This window comes from Folsomia candida, unplaced genomic scaffold (genome assembly GCF_002217175.1).
Source record: "Folsomia candida strain VU population unplaced genomic scaffold, ASM221717v1 Fcan01_Sc043, whole genome shotgun sequence".
In the NCBI taxonomy this organism is placed as follows: Eukaryota; Metazoa; Arthropoda; class Collembola; order Entomobryomorpha; family Isotomidae; genus Folsomia; species Folsomia candida.
In genome coordinates, this window is record NW_019091235.1 from 803,008 (window position 1) to 820,254 (window position 17,247).

Sequence of the window (17,247 nt, forward strand, 5' to 3'; positions counted from 1 at the left end):
TATTATAAAAAAAACTTGCTCTGGGCTTACATTCATTCAACACATGCTACACAACTCCTCGTCATTTCATTATTACAATTTTTGCAGTGTAATGTTTACCAATTCAAGGACATATGCGGTTTAGTGCAAAAGTGAATCGACAGTTTTTCGCAGAGGCGCTTTGCATTTACAGTGTCGGACAGATGTCTACGTCCACATAGTCGCGTCAATTTCATTTTCAAATTGTCACTGAACTACTGAACCAATTTTCATCATTGATATATCAAATTCTCACAAATTTAACGTAATTTCATAGCACATTATTAGTTTTCCGCTAAAAAATTTATTTTAGGCCAGAGATGTATTTTAATTCAAAATGAAAACAATTGGATGGACAAAAGTCAACGTCCAGTAAGAGAAAACATACAAAAAAAACTGTAATTTATAAGGAATGTTATAACAATTAATTTTTAATATTTGGTTGGGCCTCCGTTCGCTTTAAGGACGGCTTCAAGGCGTCGAGTCATAGAGTTTACCAAATTCTTGGTCACATCTTCAGAAATGGTTTCCCAAACTTCACGAATTCTGGATTTAAGGGCCGGAATTCCTGAAAAAGATTGTTTTCTTATTTCTCTTTCAATGTGGTCCCACAGATGCTCAATGGGATTCAAGTCTGGAGATTGGGGAGGCCATTCTAGCTTCGAAATTTTTTTTTCTTGAAGTATTCCATGGTGTACGTGGCAGAGTGTTTCGGATCGTTGTCTTGTTGGAAGACAAATCGTCGTCCAAGTCCAAGTTTTCGAACAGATTCCTGGATATTACGGTCAAGTATTCCCTGGTACCTGTATTGGTCCATAATTCCGTCAACAAATTCCATTTTTCCTGCCCCACTTGAAGCCATGCATCCCCACACCATTACCGACCCGCCGCCGTGCTTAACTGTGGGGTTGAGATTTTTTGGATACCTCCACACTCTACGACGCCCATCTGACCCACAGACATTGAACTTTGACTCGTCAGTCCATAAAATATGTCCCAGAATGTTTGTGGCTTGGAAATGTGGTCTCTGGCAAACTTCACTCGTTTGGTTGCATTCCTCGGTACAATAAGAGGCTTCCGGACTGCTCTGTGGGATTTCAAATTTCCCTTGTTCAGTGTTCTTTGGATGGTCCTAGGACTAACTTGTTTGTCGAACATCTCCTTGATCTCGGTAGATAGCTTTGGAGCACTAAGTGAGGGTGTAACGTTGACTTTGTTGAGCACGTGGCGTACTTCTCGGTGAGCCAAAATGGGTTTTCGACCACTTCTGACCTTGTTTTGGACTGAACCATTAGCTTTAAAGTTCTTAATGATTGTCTGGATGGTTGTCCTTGCTAATTTATACTTGGTCCATATTTGTCTCTGCGACAGCCCCCTTTTTGTCCACCCTTCCAGTCCTGAATGACAAGATCTGGAATAGCGATAGGAATTTCCTTGCGTGTCGACGCCATCATATTTTTCTGGAAGAAAATTATTTAAAAATTAATGCGGCATATGTTATTGATAGATTTATTAAGTTACCTGATTTTATAAATTGGAGAGATTTTTGTTGTTGACAATTAAAGTGAAGTGGACGTAGACTTTTGTCCGCTCAAATTTCATCCTCTCTCGCTCTGCACTATGATTCTCAGTTTTCCCAGAATTTTCAGAAATAACTCATATGTTTTATGAAATTACGTTAAATTTGTGAGAATTTGATATATCAATGATGAAAATTGGTTCAGTAGTTCAGTGACAATTTGAAAATGAAATTGACGCGACTATGTGGACGTAGACATCTGTCCGACACTGTATTGCAAACTCATCGTGCAGATATGTAAGTTATCAATCCAAGTCAAATATACATACGCTATACCATACAAGCCATACATATGTGATTGCATCGTCAGACAGATTCAGGATTAACACATACTTTCACGTATTTTTCAAGCACGGAATAAAATATTTCAAATAATAATATCATAGGTAATATTTCAAATTAGCAGCAATTTTTACTACATAAATGAACCCGTTGTTTTGTAGTTTTGTTACTCATTAGCTAAATTCTTCTTGTCCGTCTGTCAGACAGAACACACAGAGCCACAGAGGGGACACACAGACTCTGTCTGTTAACGACTTTTTTGATAAAAAACGACCAGCTCCATTTTTTAATAAATTAATAGCAGGGTTGCTATCGGTAACACAAAATAGTCCCAAAAAATTCATTCAAAACGCACCGATGGTGCAGCATAGTTGAAAAAATTATACCATGTGTATTTAGACCTAAATTATTCAAAATTATGTATCTCACTTCCTTGCAAACGTACAGTAAAATATTAGGGAGTATTATATTCGCTTATTTCTGCACTATTGGTGCAAAATTGTATACAAATGATGGATCTAGTGTGTCAGATTGTTCTGCACTTTTGGTACAAGTTTACATATACATATCCAAATCATTATTACGGGATGAGCTAATTCTAACGTTACAATGGTGTATTTATGTACATAGACCTTATCTCATCCAAGCGACATGGCGTTATCATCCCCACTAAAAACTGCCATCGTATTGGGTGGATCTGGTACCGTGGGTTCCGGCATTGTCAAAGCCTTGGCAAATTGCCCCCTCTACGAGAAAGTCACCCTGCTCGGCCGCAGCCGTATCGAACTTCCTGAGACCGAAAACTATGCAAAATTTACCCAGACAACGATGGATTTTGAAAATATTTCGTCCCAAGGTGCACTTTTTGCCGGATTTTCAACAGCTTTTTACGCCATTGGCGTTTCTCAGAACAAAGTAGATGAGGAAACGTATCGCAAAATCGAGTTGACCAATGCCCTGGCTATTGCCACTCTGATGAAAGAGGCCTCAATCCCGGATATTCATTGGGTATTTTATTTTGGATTGATCTTTAATTATTTACTATTAGTTAATTTTTACAGAATTTCTGTATTATTAATTTTTAGGTAACGGGGGGAGGCTCGAGCAAAAATTCACTCTTTTTGTTTGGCAGGGTAAAAGCGGAAGTTGAAGAAACAATTGGAAAAATGGGGTTTCGTCGAGTGATAATTTATCGACCAGGTAATAAGTAATTTTTTACGGTTAGGGGCCGTACATAAAGCATGTGATCGATTTTCGGGGAATTTTGACCCATACACAGGTGTGACCTATGTAATAATTTACATATGGGAAAGATAGGATGCCATGCCCCCTACCCCCCCCCTCCCCAAATCGATCCCCAGTCTAGATGTAGAATAAACTAATGGGTACACAATATGTATGTAAGTGCATAATTTATTTATTCATCAACCAGGGGGAATTTTGGCCGACAAGTCAAGTTCTATGGGACCCAAGACGACCACGGTGCTCCGAGCAGTTGACCCATTCCATTTGATGTCCGTTGAAGCCGAACTCTTGGGCGAGGTGATGGTGGGGAATTCTATTAAAGAGATGGAAGGGGAGGGTAATGAGATGAAAATTCTGGAAAATTGTGCCATCAATAAGATCGGGAAGGACTTGAAGAGACCGGAGAATTGAAGAAAACTGTCCTTTGTTGTGTATTTAGCTGACTTTGATCCAAATATATTAACACCAATGTACATATGTGCATATATATTTCATATATTATTACACAAAATTTGACACTATCAAATGCAAATAAGTACTTTCTTTATAAACAAGGTCCCAAAAAGTTGGAAATCTTAGTGAGGCAGTGCCTAATAAATAAAATTAGATTAAAAATTTTTTATATCACCGCTCCCAATAAGACGAAATATCGAAGTACCAAGAGCGGTGATGCAAAAATTTTGCAATCTAATTTTATTTATTAGGCACTGCCTCACTAAGATTTCCAACTTTTTGGGACCTTGTTTATTTAATACTTGTAATTGAGTATTTACATGATAAACACGCATTCCTAAAAATTAGCGTGAACATAGCATTTGTTGTCAACGACATTAATGTTATATTGCTGCAAATATATTGAATAACGTCACGATTTCCTAACCGATTTTGATCATATGTAGCTTAAAATTTACGGAACAAAATACTCTACAAGACGTGGGGTTTGAATCTTGTTTTAGATGATCCAGTGATCAACAATAAATGAAAATGTGTTTCTAAGGGGACATTTTTGCCCATAACTGGGCTAAAAATTAAAAATTCAAAAAGGGGATTCGATAATCGTCTTTAAATTGCTTAACAATGATCTGTGCAAAATTTCATTAAAATCGGTTGGGAAATGACTGAGATATCCTGCAAAGTCACTTTTTTTGGGTGGGGTAAATGCATACTTACAAGGGAACATACCGAGGTATCCAACGAGTTAAGGGTCGACACCTATACCAAACTGACCACAACACGTGACTTATTAAACAAACTGAAGGAATTTCCGTGTAAAATTCACTTTTTGTCAACTTGTGACGATATTTGTGACGAGCGCAGCGCACGACCATGGGGTTGCCAGCGGGAGAGGTCGGCCGCTGAATGACCAGGTCGACCACAGAGAAGCGTCGTCGTCTTCACGTCGTCTTCAGAGATTTCAAATTCTTTCAAATTTTGAAAATATCTTGAAATTTTGGAATTTTGAGAAAATATTAAAATTTTGAGAAAACGTTGAAATTTTCAGAAAATATTTAAATTCTTAGAAAATTTTGAAATTTTGAGAAATTTTTGAAATTTTGGGAAAATATTTAAATTTTTAGAAAATTTTGAAATTTTGAGAAATTTTTGAAATTTTGAAGAAATTTTGATTTTTTTTTCAAAATTTCAAGATGTTTTCAAAATTCGAAAGAATTTGAAATCTCTGAAGATGTGAAGACGACGACGCTTCTTTGTGTTCGACCTGATCATACAGCGGCCGACCTCTCCCGCTGGCAACCCCATGGTCGTGCGCTCGTCACAAATATCGTCACAACGTGACGAAAAGTGAATTTTACAAGGAAATTCCTTCAGTTTGTTTAATAAGTCATGTGTTGTGGTCAGTTTGGTATAGGTGTCGACCCTTAACTCGTTGGACACCTCGGTATGTTTCCTTGTTAGTGAATTTTTTTGTTGCTAAGTATTTGCCTCACTAAGAAAAATGTTGTAAATCTGTAAAATTTTTTCGATCGTGTTTTATCATACGTAATATCGTAATAAACTCTATAACCCCACCTGAAATACGGCAAGAGTTTGGTTTAATATTGTCGCATATTCACAACATATATTTATGTAATGTACATATGTATGTACCTACTTGCAAATGTGTGAATATTAGCTTTATCATCACGATTAAAGTAGTGTATCTCAGAGTTCAAGTATTCCGAAAATTACAAAATTACTCAGAGGGTATGCGTAAATATGGGTGTACATATTATTTATGTGTAAAATACACCGAAATTTATATTTCTGCCAAATTTTGAACTTAATGGAATCTCGGAATCTTTAATTTACTTCAAAACTTCATTTTTATGAGAAATTGTACTTACTATGAATTTCTATACCTAGTGCCCGCTAAAGTTCTGTTATAAGACTTCCAGGTAAATTAAGCAGGAAAACATTTTTTTTAGAAAGTTGTAATATTTTTTATTGAAATACACATGCAATTGTCCGCCCGAAACCATATTGAAAAAATATTTCTGACCCAAGGCACCAAATTGATAGACCGGATATTGATAAAAAATTCTGTCGTCAGGATATGTCTGTGGTCAATCTCCTGTGGAACGCGTGCGTACTGCGATAGAGTGGTGGATGCCAAGAGTCTGGGCTCGTGTGGCCTTATAATATTATATACAATTCGTCAGAATCTTCGTATACCTTCCTTCCGTTGAAAGCCCTACATAAAAATCTTCTGCTTGGCTGACGTTATATGTAGGAGCCTGATTTGATATGCACAGTATTTGTCCCATTGATCTATGCTAGCAAATTTCGAATTGTTATTTCTGATGAAGAGTATGGAAAATATGCCACCATAACAATGAAATGACAGCATCGATTGCACATCGGTCTTTTCTGAATGAGTACGACAAAATATTTATTTTCATTTTACTCCTATGCAGCTCCGAACCCCTCCTCACAAAATTCCACTAGAATCCTCAAGTAACACAAAATGTTGTCATTACTCAAGGTTTCCGGGACATGGATTTCCAAGGAACACGTGTGCACCGTGAATCCTCCACCAGCGGTTATTATAACTTTGATGTCCTCCTCGGGAAGAAATGGCCATGCGGTGACTGCACGAATGAACTTGGTCAATTGATCATCTAGAAATCATTAAGGGAATTGACTGGCAGTATTAATTTCAATTTTTCTATAACAGACATATTCTTACTGCTCAGTCGTACTTGACCAAATTTAATTTTAGTTTCTGTCTTACTGAAAGTATTCTTAAAATACTTAAAATATGAAGAAACTTGGGATAAGATAGCCAGAAATTATTTATAAATTCTTCCCGGAGAATACACAATCGGAAACAAATTGAGAACCTTCCAAAGTCGGACTTACTGATGCTTGGCTCTGATGGAGGGATTAATTTGCTGGAGCGCTAATTCGGGTGTTAAACTCACTCCAAACTGCACAGTTATGTGAAATTTTAAAATTTCATCCTAGACACTTAAATGTTTTCATACGTTTCACCAACCTCTGGGGCCTCATACCATATAATCAGTTACCGTCGCTGAAAATGGTTTCAGAAAAAAATAAAAACTGATAGTAAACCTGGGGTTTTACATATAAACATGCGATTTTAAAAAAATCATAAATTTTTTTGAAAATAACATTATTCAAATTTCGTTTTCGTAGATATGCTTACCAGGGGTCGGGGAAGTTTAGAAAGTTTTAAACTAAGACCCTTCCCCATGGGGGTATGGCTGGTTGTGCAATAAAGAATTGTCTATATTTTTTTTTTTTTGTACATGGCAGAACCCAACAGTTATCCAACTACTTAATTAAGCATCATATGTACTTAACCCACACCCTGGGGTTTGGGGTTGCAGATATGGAGAAAAGTGAGATCGATTTAACAAAAGTCTTCTGTTTTAAATTATTTTATATGTATATATTATTCCCATGAAATCTCACTTTTCTCTTTATGTTTTCGACCAGTTTTTAATTTTTTCTGAAAAATTTTCAGTGGATGGGACGGGAACTGATTGAATGGTCTGATGCCCTATAAGTTGGTGAACATGTACATATGAAAACATCTCAGGATTAGTGTGTAGGACGAAATTTTAAAATTTCAAATAATTATGCAGTTTGGAGGGAGCTAAACACCCCAACCAGCGCTCCCAGCGAATCGATCCGTCCCAGAGTTAAGAGCCCATCATTAGTATACATAAAATCTTGTGATTTAAAGCGGGATAATTACTTGGTCGCGCACAATGTCGGGAACTATGTGTCTAAAATTACTAGATGTAGATACAATTATTTCGTTTACCTCCAACGTTGCAGAGAAAATCATAAAATAAACAAGTTATTCTTGCTATTGCGTCCATGCAAACATTCGTTTGGCTCGTGAAAAATTTAAGCTTCCTCGTCACCATTACGGCTGTGTACCTCATCTGGCTCAATCTTGGAAACGCGCTGGACCACAGATGTGGCCTGTCGTTAAGAAAATCCGTTACCCCAGATGTGATAAAGGCTTTTTTGATGAGCTCCAACTCTAAACGACGGTAATTGATTATGTCATGTTTTGCTACAGTGGCCTTAAGAGATTGTAGGTTCTTCTTAGAGGCTGGAGGCATGTCTTTGATGTATCCTATAGTTGTAATAAGTTTCTCGAAGCGTACAGGGGTATCCCCGTATTTGTCAAACGTCTTAAGCTGGAAAATAAATGTGGCAGTTAGTGCACGACACAGTTAACTTATCTAATTTTGTTAGCATTTTGAATATTTTTAATATGCACCAAATAAATAATGCCTACGGGTAGGGGTGTTTTATTTGAGTTTTAATTCGAGTTGTTGAATTCTACCTTGACTGAGGCACTAAAAATTGTAATTTGTAACCTGACTTACTAATCTGAGGTATAGTCGCAATTGGAAATTTCAATTGTGGTTGACGTTCATACATACACAACTGGACATACATATTTTTATAGATATGTATATGGATATTTTGGCAATGAAGTTCATTTTCAAAATATTTGTACTGATATTTTCTAAATCCATAATTCCTACTCGAGTTGATGCATATTGCAACCGTAATATCTGGACACATATCGTGGGAACTATACAAGCTATCTGCTGGGGTAAATGTTAAACAAAACTAATGACACCAGATAAAACGCTATAACGCCATTCAAATTTTGGCGTCGTTATTTCTGGTTGAAACCAATTCAAAATACTGTATTTCCATGTTCTGGGAACCTTGAATTTTAATGAAATATACTTGAAACATTTAACTCTAGGACTTAATAGTTTTACTTGCACAATATCTTACAATTTCTATTGCATCACAGGAAATTACATCGTCCACTCCAATTGTGTCATCTCCTGCTTCCCAGTCGTAGTTTAGAGTATTTTACAATGGACAAATGTAACCCGCAAATTGCGACACCGGTGTGCATAAACGAGTGAACTAAGAACCATTCAAGTTTTAGGTATAGAGCATGACCCACATGTTCATTTAAACGTGACGGCACTTTTCCATCGTCACGTCCGTCGAGTATCGGAACACCGCGATACAATTTCGTCAAAATGGAGGTGCGACCAAGCGAAAAGTATTCCCTCGTTAAGGCTTGAGAAAATAACCTAAACCACCTACTACCAGGGCGGCGAAAAATTTGTGAGTTGCATATTCATCTTTTGTAAATGTAGACGTCCAAGGGGTATATAGCGGTATAATAATTGTCGGTCTCGGTGGTGGGGGCGGTGTCGCAGGTGTGGTTGATCTTTCGGCAAATCGGATCATGAAACTAGAAGCAAGACAGAATTTTGTATCGGTACAAATACGTTTAAAATACTATGTATGTGCATATACGACATTTTGGTCTCTAGTATATAAACAGTGATTAGTTCACTAGAATATACCAGATTAAAGTTTTGTTTGAGCTGTGCCATATATCCCCCTCTGAGCACAATTATGGACACAAGGTTATCGTGTAGAGAAATCTACGATTCAATTGCTATTTCTACTAGTACACTTTTAGCCAGTATTTTAAATTTTACCACTTTGGTTAAGATAGATATATACAATGAAAGTTTTTTTCGCGTTCGAACGATTTTCGAGTTGGATGGCTTAAAATTTCCGTAATTTTGTGTACAAAATGAATCTGAAATAATATTGAGTCAGTTAGTATATGGTCAGTTTTTGCCATACGAGCCGACATGTGCGAATTTTTGGCTAATTTTGAGTTTTTTTTGTCAAAATCGTAAAAATTTGGTCACACACTACTGGAAATAATTTTATAAATAATTTTACACCAGAATTTGGCTGCTACACCTGACCCTTGGTTTCCAATAAGTTGAATTTTGCAAAATAATTGCAATTTCCATATTATTAACTTTTACCTTTTAACTATGCACTTTTTCGAATTTTTTTACCCGCAAAAAATACAATTTGTAGCCCGAGTCAGGGCTTATGGAACCATCATGTCCGTCCGTCCGTCCGTCTTACGATAACTCTCGTTAAACTCATCCTATCGACTTGAAATTTGGTACACATGTAGTATGGGGCAAATGAGGAGTTAAGTTCGAAGATGGGCGAAATCGGTCAAGTGGTTGACCAGTGGGGGTCATATAGGTGGATGGGGTATTATGCACCAAAATTTCAAAATCGTCATAGAAGGCAGAAATTTGGCACTGAGGTTGCTAATGGTGTTTAATGAAAGAGTATGAATTCAAGTTGGAAAAAATTTAATTTTGAAAGACCCGAGGGTATGACCCATACTGATTTGTCAAAATCGTCATATCGAGTTGAAATTTGGTAGACAGGTTGCGTATAGGGTTTAAGCAAGAACCTGAAATGAAATTGGTCAATTTTTTTATCTGGAGGGACTCGAGAGGGTGACCCATACCGATTTTTGAAAATCATTTAATTGAGCTGAAATTAAGCTGAAAAGGAACGCAAAAAGGCAAAAAGGCATGAACAAATAGCAAAAAGGCTGACTTTTTGCACACACTGGTCACCCCCACTGGTTTAGAAAACGGGCGTAGACGACTAAAAGTTGGCCTGATCCTGCAGGGTTAGATCAGCTTAATAAATGTGAAGTAAATTTCAGATTTTTTTGCCAGGAGGACCCAGTAGGGTTTTTGGAATTGGTTAAAGAAGCTGCAATTTTGCAGCGACGATTAAGAATAATTCGCAATCGTCAAAAATTTTCCCATAATGACCGGTACCAACTATTAGTAGTTGGTACCGGTCACCTGACAAACATTTAGAAGTGGACTCTGTCCCTGACTCGGGCTATATAAACACTGCACACTGTAGGTTTTTGCTTTGCAGTACAAGAAATGTGACAAGCCCGCACGAAACAAACACTTCATATCACCTCAAATTTAGGTCTCCACAATACGCACGACTTACCTTTCCCCATTAAAGAACGGATATGTATACCGCTTAAGCTTTTGAGCTTGCCGCTCACTCAAAATGTATACACATATCCCCGTCTGTGACTTCACTTTTGGAGAAAGTTTCAAGACTTTATTGGCACTTGGTTCAATCGGATAAATAATAATTCCATGGTAACCCATTCTCTCCGCATTGACGACCATTCTATCCACTTCACACCGAAAATTGGACGAAATAAGGACCCATCTATCTCGTGAATTAGGCGGTGGCTCAAGATTATCGGAACAAACGAAATCCTTCTGGATAACTTTGTACAAATAACCCTTATCTATTTTCGAATTTTTCGGGGTTATCACTTCCTCTATTCCATCCTTGATGACATGCACCAAGCCAGCCTTCCCGTTACGATGGTTTTTGTCTCGAAGTATTTTTATGTAGCAATAACTTTGAGAAAAGAGGAGGGATATGAGCACCAGTGATACAGCTTGACTCTTGTGTTTCATAATTTTACAAGGTAGGAGTAAAACTTTTGTTAAAGAAATGTTAGCAAATTAATACTATGCTGGAGAAAAGTGAAAAGTTTTTTACTGATCGGAATTCAATGTCAAGTCGTAATTTAATACTACATAACTCTCCTTATCGATCACCAGGTGATTACATGTTTATTAGACATATGAAAAGTTTGATGAGGTGATATCATTCCTAAATTATATAAGTGTTTACTCATCAACCTCAAGTTACATAAATGCATTCCAGCTTGAGTATTCATGTATGTATATAATATGTATGAGATAATGTGACAAATTGGGTAACATCTGCATATTATTTAGCTACATATGTACATACATACATACATACATATGCATATTTATGTTCCAAATGCTGTCCAGCATTTGATGCTGATCCTGATCAGTTTCACAATGAAATATTGTCGCATAGTTTGGCAGCAAATACTCCGGAGCTGTGCTAGCAAGCTTATATGTACATATAAGCAAATCATAAATTTATCATGGGGTCGCTCAATACATAAATATATTGATCACTAATAATTATTTCTCGAACATACGTATGCAATGTTTCAATTTCACGAATTTTTTCCTTGGCCACTTTAGGAGGATTGAACCTTTATCAATTTTATGAACTGATAAAGGCCAAATCAAAAGTGCAAGAAAACTCGTTTCCATTTTGAGAAATAAAACTAAATAAGATCTTGGTGGGAAATTTGCAGGATAATAGTAGCCGAGAAAGATTGTAGAGTAGAATGAATCCGTTCCTGATTCTCATAAGGTCAAAAAGGTCGAGATTAATGATATAATTTTATTTTTCGACCAACACAAAGATATTTCTCTTACAAGGGAACATACCGAGGTGTCCAACGAGTTAAGGGTCGACACCTATACCAAAATGACCACAACACGTGACTTATTAAACAAACTGAAGAAATTTCCGTGTAAAATTCACTTTTCGTCAAGTTGTGACGATATTTGTGACGAGCGCATGACGATCGGGTTGCCAGAGAGGGAGAGGTCGGCCGCTGAACGATCAGGTCAACCACAGAGAAGCGTCTTCTTCTTCAGAGATTTCAAATTCTTTCAAATTTTGAAAACATCTTGAAATTTTGAAAAATTTTGAGAAAATTTAGAAATTTTTAGAAAATTTGAGAAAATTTGAGAAAATTTTGAAATTTTGAAAAAATTTTGAGAAAATTTAGAAATTTTTAGAAATTTTGAGAAAATTTAGAAATTTTTAGAAAATTTGAGAAAATTTGAGAAAATTTTGAAATTTTGAAGAAATTTTTGAAATTTTGAAGAAATTTCAAATTTTTTTCAAAATTTCAAGTGGTTTTCAAAATTTGAAAGAATTTGAAATCTCTGAAGACGACGTGAAGACGACGACGCTTCTCTGTGTTCGATCTGATCGTTCAGCGGCTGACCTCTCCCGCTGGCAACCGGATGGTCATGCGCTCGTCACAAATATCGTCACAACTTGACGAAAAGTGAATTTTACACGGAAATTCCTTCAGTTTGTTTAATAAGTCATCTACTGTAGTCATTTTGGTATAGGTGTCGACCCTTAACTCGTTGGACACCTCGGTATGTTTCCTTGTTAGTAGCTTTATATTTTACCGATAACTCAACTCCAGGCAAAAGTTTTGATATCTTGTTCGGTTTTCTACAATTTTTCTGAACAAAAAGACTTTCAGGGGAATGACAGTAAGGCTCACAATATTTTATTTGATTTTGTACCCGTTTTCAAAGCAAAATAACCTAAATACCTATTTTGCATTTAAATAACTAACGTTAAGGAAATATGTCATGGTGAAGCATACTAACAACCACAAGGCTATTCCACGACAGCACAAACTAAAAAGTCATCCATGGTCTAAACCATACTAAAATTTATCCCAGCTGGTAGTGATGTTCGTGTCGCAGGGTCTTGCTCAAGGGTCCTATGAATGAAGAGGATGGTCCAATAAATGGCGCAAAAAATGAAAAATGCCGTGGGAAAACCCCACTTTGAAATATTGTCCAACCGTTTCCACAAAAGTACGGGTTCCTGCGTAGTAGGATCAATCCATTTCAATGGGAGTCTCACTCTCCCCGTTGTAGATATTGTTGCGGGAAGATTTTGATTACAGACCTAAAAATATGCGGGATTTAATTTAATGTACAAAATAAAAATTAAATGTGACCAAGATTCGAACTCCTGATTTCGAACCCACGTGGCACCTTGGCACCTAATTCTTTGGTCGTTAGCTCACCTTCCCCGCATTTTGAATCGTTGCTTCGTTAATGACTTTTGATCTCGCCACTTCTTGCATTTGTTCTTCTTGAAACTTATAGTTGGCATCTAGGATCATGCGGTTGATGACTTTGGCCAGGACGTATTCACACAAGGCGGCAAAGACAAACACCATGCAAACAGCCATGAAGATGTCGACAGCCTTGATATAGTCCACTGGCGGGTGGTCGATGCGAAGTCCAGAAAATTGGGTGACTAAGATCAAAATGGCCGTGATGAGGAGCGACATTCGAGCCGAGAGGGCGTTTAATTCCATCCAAAATGAGAACCAGGAGAGGCACACGATGAGCGAACAGGGGGCAAATGTCTAAGAAAAAATGTGAGTTTTTGTGGGGAATATTAATTAAGAATTTTAAGAAAATTAAGAAGTGTGAAATAATTGGGTATAAAATAAGCTTGCAAAAATTAGTAACGTCGAAGATTCGAACCCGTGCTAAACAACGTCGAAGGTATGTACATACTTACTTGTATCATATGATTTCCAAATAATCGATCAAAGCGGAAGTAGGCGATGCACTGCGAAAAATTGTTGGCTGCATAAAAAGTAATTACAAATTAAAAATGTTACCAATTTAAGATGCATTTCTTAAAGTCTTAAGCTAACCCTGATTGTATCTCGGGACGGAGGCAACACTATATCCTGGCGGTACTCTAGGGAGAAATTGGGGCATAGCAAGACCCCCGTTGATGGTGAAAGCATCTTTCTTGGACCACTCGAACTGAACTTGTTCCTGGTCAAATGTGACTATTTTTTTCATGTCATAAGTCGAATTTACATGCAAAATAGATAAAGTCAACTTTATTTAGGAACTAGAATCAGAATCTCTACATGTGCTTCTATGTATAACTCACGGCTTTCCAAGTACATCGGACAGAGCTGGGAGTCCACGGGAAAGTATTTGTACTGGGAGATAAATTAATTGATGTATTCATTCTACATATGTAAGAAATTGGTTGAACTTAAGGGTAAATACATAAATCCTTACGTTTATAGCACACGCAATCGTGGCATAAATGTTGATGGTGTATTGTACCGTATGGTCCCGAAAGACGTACACGTTAATAAATTTCTGACCCAGTTCGCCCACCTCTGAAAAAATCAGGGATTTCTCCATACATAAACAACATAGTGATTGGTTAGGAAAGATAACAATTTTGGACATTTGTAATTCAAGTATCCACCTTGAAAAAAAATCATGCATACTTTTAATAAATTAATTCACGCCGCCTTTGGTAACTTGGTAAAATTTTGTAAAATAATTTAGCAAACTTGTGCAAAACAAAACAAAACCTCCTTGATGTGGTTAAACTTGCAAAAATCTGTACTCTACTTTTCAATAAATATGTAAAAGTGTGCAAATTTACGTATTTCACAAAATAGCAAACGACTGTATGAACTGCCTCGGTGTTTGGTTTGAGAAAGATGGAAGTAAAGGGTGTTGAATAAATTCGTCAACATTTCTTACTGCAATGAAATTGCTTGTTTGTCAAACTTGATAGTATGACGAAGGCTAACTTTTTTTGAGAGATACTTTAGTAATTGGTCATTCTACAGTGAACTTTAATTATGCCCTAAACTTTTTGGTCTAGGCTATGTGTTGCTTGACATTAGTCGCGTACAAAACACCTAAGCCACCACAACGTCCATCCTAAATTTCAGGGCCCTCATTAATGATTGATCAGATTTTTTTGCTGTTCTATATCTTCTACAATGTTAGTGTAATTTTGTATTCAACACAATTTGAGATTCATCAGTGTAAAGGATGTGACGACGAAATTCTTTACGTTGTCAAATATCCACTTTTTCAAAGCGTTCATGCAAATGCAACTCGGTCATCAATATGTTTGGTGGATACATGATTTTTATTGGTTAGTCGGTAAGTTATGTGACAAGGTTATGCAGATTCGACCTTAGTTTTCACTGCAATGAATTATCTACAACCGATTTTAAGTTAATCCGGTTTTCATTTTTTAACTCCCATGCACCATTTGTCCAAGAACTTCGAGTTATCGCTTAAATCTCACCAAATTCATTATTTTCCAAGTAGGTCCGACCAATTGGGGTTGCTTAGGCCGTCCTTGATTCTTTAAAAAATTTTTGTTCACGCATTGCCGCAAACTTTTTCCGGAACATCCAATTTTTGGCGAAATTTTTATTTATTTGGAATTTCCCCGTTCTAAGACATGTGTCCCAATGTCGTGATGCTTATGATTAGCACTTATTATGCCTCCAACTATGGTAAAAATTTCGAAGAAAAATATTAAAGGGATCAATAACTATAGCTAATTTTGTCATGAGCGGGGGCCGAAAAATTGATGTTGGCGAATTAAATCAACACCCTTTATATACATAGGTGACACAATTTGTGCATGGTCCCACTAATTAGAAATACCGGCTTGTTTGGCGTTCACTATGTACGGACGAGGATGCCAGATTTGGTCGCTAACTGCGCTCGGAAGGATGATTTTCTCCTCGCCGTCAAACCATTCGGAGGGAAAGGTGAGACGGTCATCGGTCCATCGTTGGGTCAAAGTCATGTCTAACCTGAAAATTTTGGAGAACTTTCATAAATTCAAATTTCCAGTCAACTAATAGATTTGTGTGTATATGTAAGTACATATAAATACGAATAATCTATATTTCTGCATTTTGAGTACTTTTTTACCAAATTTGTCTACCAACCTGAAATCCATGTCGATCGTTTTAATAGGATTGATCGTACGGACGTGAATATTGACCGTGACCAAGGTTGCTTCACCGTGTTTCCACGTGGGACGATGTTCTTTAAACAAATAAAAGAAGAGTAAAGTTCTAAAATGTGAATTCCTTTATAAACTTTTTTATTTGTGAAACAACCTTTAGAATAATTTGCTGGAAGTGTAACCTTGACGGAGTCGGGTTGACCCTGTACACATGTAAATTTAGGTGTCATGCTAATTAATAAAAATCGCGCAAGTATTGAAACCACGGATGAAAATCTTAACTCCATCTTGACCGGAAGGTGAGCTCAATTTGTTCCTGAGCTTACTGTGTTCCCTGGTTTTGTCCGGTATTTCAGTCCGATTGGTATGATTAGATTCCAAAAATATGAATATCTACATACTTAAGGTGAAGGAGAGTAATGGGATGGCCGTTAATTTTAGGAGGTCATTGGATACATCTACATACTCCCGACAAATAGGCCATGCACATATCAAGTCGTTTAAAGATGGTTTAACCACCGTGGTTACTATTGGTGATAACTAATCCTAAGTCATTAATTTTCAAAATTTGCATTTGAGAGTTTGGAAATTTAATAAAATGTGGAGAAAAATGTTGGTTCCAAATGCTTCGTGTGCTTTATAGTGGGCACGTTCCCAATGTGAATTTAGACTACTTATCTATGTATGTATGTACCTTGGTTACATTACAAGGAAGCAAGTCAAGGTTGGGCTCTTTGAGCGTGTTTATATAAATACGTGGAATAAAAACAGATTGCTAATTTGTGTCGGATTCGATTAAACCTTGACATAAATGGAGGAATGATTATGCACTTGGGTGAAATTTTATGTATCTACACTCATAAGTAAGCACACTCGTACATATGTTCATACATATGTATTTAGATTATTTGGTCCCCCTTTCACTTATGATGGTCACGCAAAGTATTTCGAATGGAGAATTGATTGTAGAAGAAAGTATAAAAGTATTCTTGTATTAGGATGATAAGAAGCCTTTTGAGCACCACGCTGAAAATAATTTGGTTACGATTATTATCAGAAGTAAAGATATGTGACTCTATGTACCATTATGGTTTTAAAGTTATCATCGTTGCTAAAAAATTTATAGTCAGGGGCGACAAATTGATAACCATGACGGTAGAGTCGCACGCATACATGTTTACTTTCTGGTTAAATTGCTTAATAATTTTAATTTTTTATATTTTTTATATAAATTTATTTTACACAAGAAATTCTTCTAC

At 36.7% G+C, this 17,247-nt stretch overlaps 3 protein-coding genes across 6 annotated transcripts; 1 reads left to right on the forward strand and 2 right to left on the reverse strand.

Moving 5' to 3' along the window:
* The first annotated feature begins 1,788 nt into the window (after positions 1–1,788).
* LOC110861633 (oxidoreductase HTATIP2) lies at positions 1,789–3,650 on the forward strand. Of its 3 annotated transcripts, none has more exons than XM_035844857.1 (4): positions 1,789–1,834; positions 2,510–2,887; positions 2,965–3,079; positions 3,312–3,650. In XM_035844857.1, the coding sequence occupies exons 2-4, from the start codon at positions 2,531–2,533 to the stop codon at positions 3,533–3,535; spliced, it is 696 nt and encodes a 231-aa protein (XP_035700750.1). In that variant the 5' UTR covers positions 1,789–1,834; positions 2,510–2,530; the 3' UTR covers positions 3,536–3,650. The 3 variants fall into 3 exon arrangements, with proteins under 3 accessions (XP_035700750.1, XP_021966460.1, XP_021966459.1); XM_022110768.2 differs by lacking the exon at positions 1,789–1,834 and adding an exon at positions 1,857–1,983; XM_022110767.2 differs by lacking the exon at positions 1,789–1,834 and adding an exon at positions 1,872–2,426.
* A 2,341-nt stretch (positions 3,651–5,991) lies between these two features.
* LOC118433141 lies at positions 5,992–11,034 on the reverse strand. Of its 2 annotated transcripts, XR_004833207.1 has the most exons (4): positions 10,499–11,034; positions 8,414–8,888; positions 7,413–7,797; positions 5,992–6,240 (listed from the first exon to the last, which is right to left on the reverse strand). XR_004833207.1 is itself a non-coding variant. In XM_035844794.1 (2 exons), the coding sequence occupies exons 1-2, from the start codon at positions 7,717–7,719 to the stop codon at positions 6,029–6,031; spliced, it is 519 nt and encodes a 172-aa protein (XP_035700687.1). In that variant the 5' UTR covers positions 7,720–7,992; the 3' UTR covers positions 5,992–6,028. The 2 variants fall into 2 exon arrangements, 1 of the variants encoding a protein (XP_035700687.1); XM_035844794.1 differs by lacking the exons at positions 8,414–8,888; positions 10,499–11,034 and having other exon boundaries at positions 7,413–7,992.
* A 2,201-nt stretch (positions 11,035–13,235) lies between these two features.
* On the reverse strand, positions 13,236–14,400 carry LOC118433147 (glycine receptor subunit alpha-1-like). Its single transcript, XM_035844800.1, has 5 exons — positions 14,272–14,400; positions 14,138–14,189; positions 13,890–14,030; positions 13,751–13,818; positions 13,236–13,592 (listed from the first exon to the last, which is right to left on the reverse strand). Exons 1-5 carry the CDS (start codon positions 14,398–14,400, stop codon positions 13,236–13,238), a joined length of 747 nt encoding a protein of 248 aa, XP_035700693.1.
* Between the last annotated feature and the right edge of the window lie 2,847 nt (positions 14,401–17,247).

Excerpts from the sequence above, each read along its gene's own strand:
- LOC110861633 (XM_022110767.2), top strand. The coding sequence starts at position 2,298 with ATGTATCTCACTTCCTTGCAAACGTACAGTAAAATATTAGGGAGTATT. Across the intron at positions 2,888-2,964 it reads CAATCCCGGATATTCATTGG|GTAACGGGGGGAGGCTCGAG; the intron begins GTATTTTATTTT and ends ATTAATTTTTAG. Across the intron at positions 3,080-3,311 it reads AGTGATAATTTATCGACCAG|GGGGAATTTTGGCCGACAAG; the intron begins GTAATAAGTAAT and ends TTCATCAACCAG.
- LOC118433141 (XM_035844794.1), bottom strand. The coding sequence starts at position 7,719 with ATGCCTCCAGCCTCTAAGAAGAACCTACAATCTCTTAAGGCCACTGTA. Across the intron at positions 6,241-7,412 it reads TTTTCTCTGCAACGTTGGAG|ATGATCAATTGACCAAGTTC; the intron begins GTAAACGAAATA and ends AATGATTTCTAG.
- LOC118433147 (XM_035844800.1), bottom strand. The coding sequence starts at position 14,400 with ATGGAGAAATCCCTGATTTTTTCAGAGGTGGGCGAACTGGGTCAGAAA. Across the intron at positions 13,819-13,889 it reads CGTCCCGAGATACAATCAGG|CCAACAATTTTTCGCAGTGC; the intron begins GTTAGCTTAAGA and ends CTTTTTATGCAG. Across the intron at positions 13,593-13,750 it reads TTGGAAATCATATGATACAA|ACATTTGCCCCCTGTTCGCT; the intron begins GTAAGTATGTAC and ends ATTTTTTCTTAG.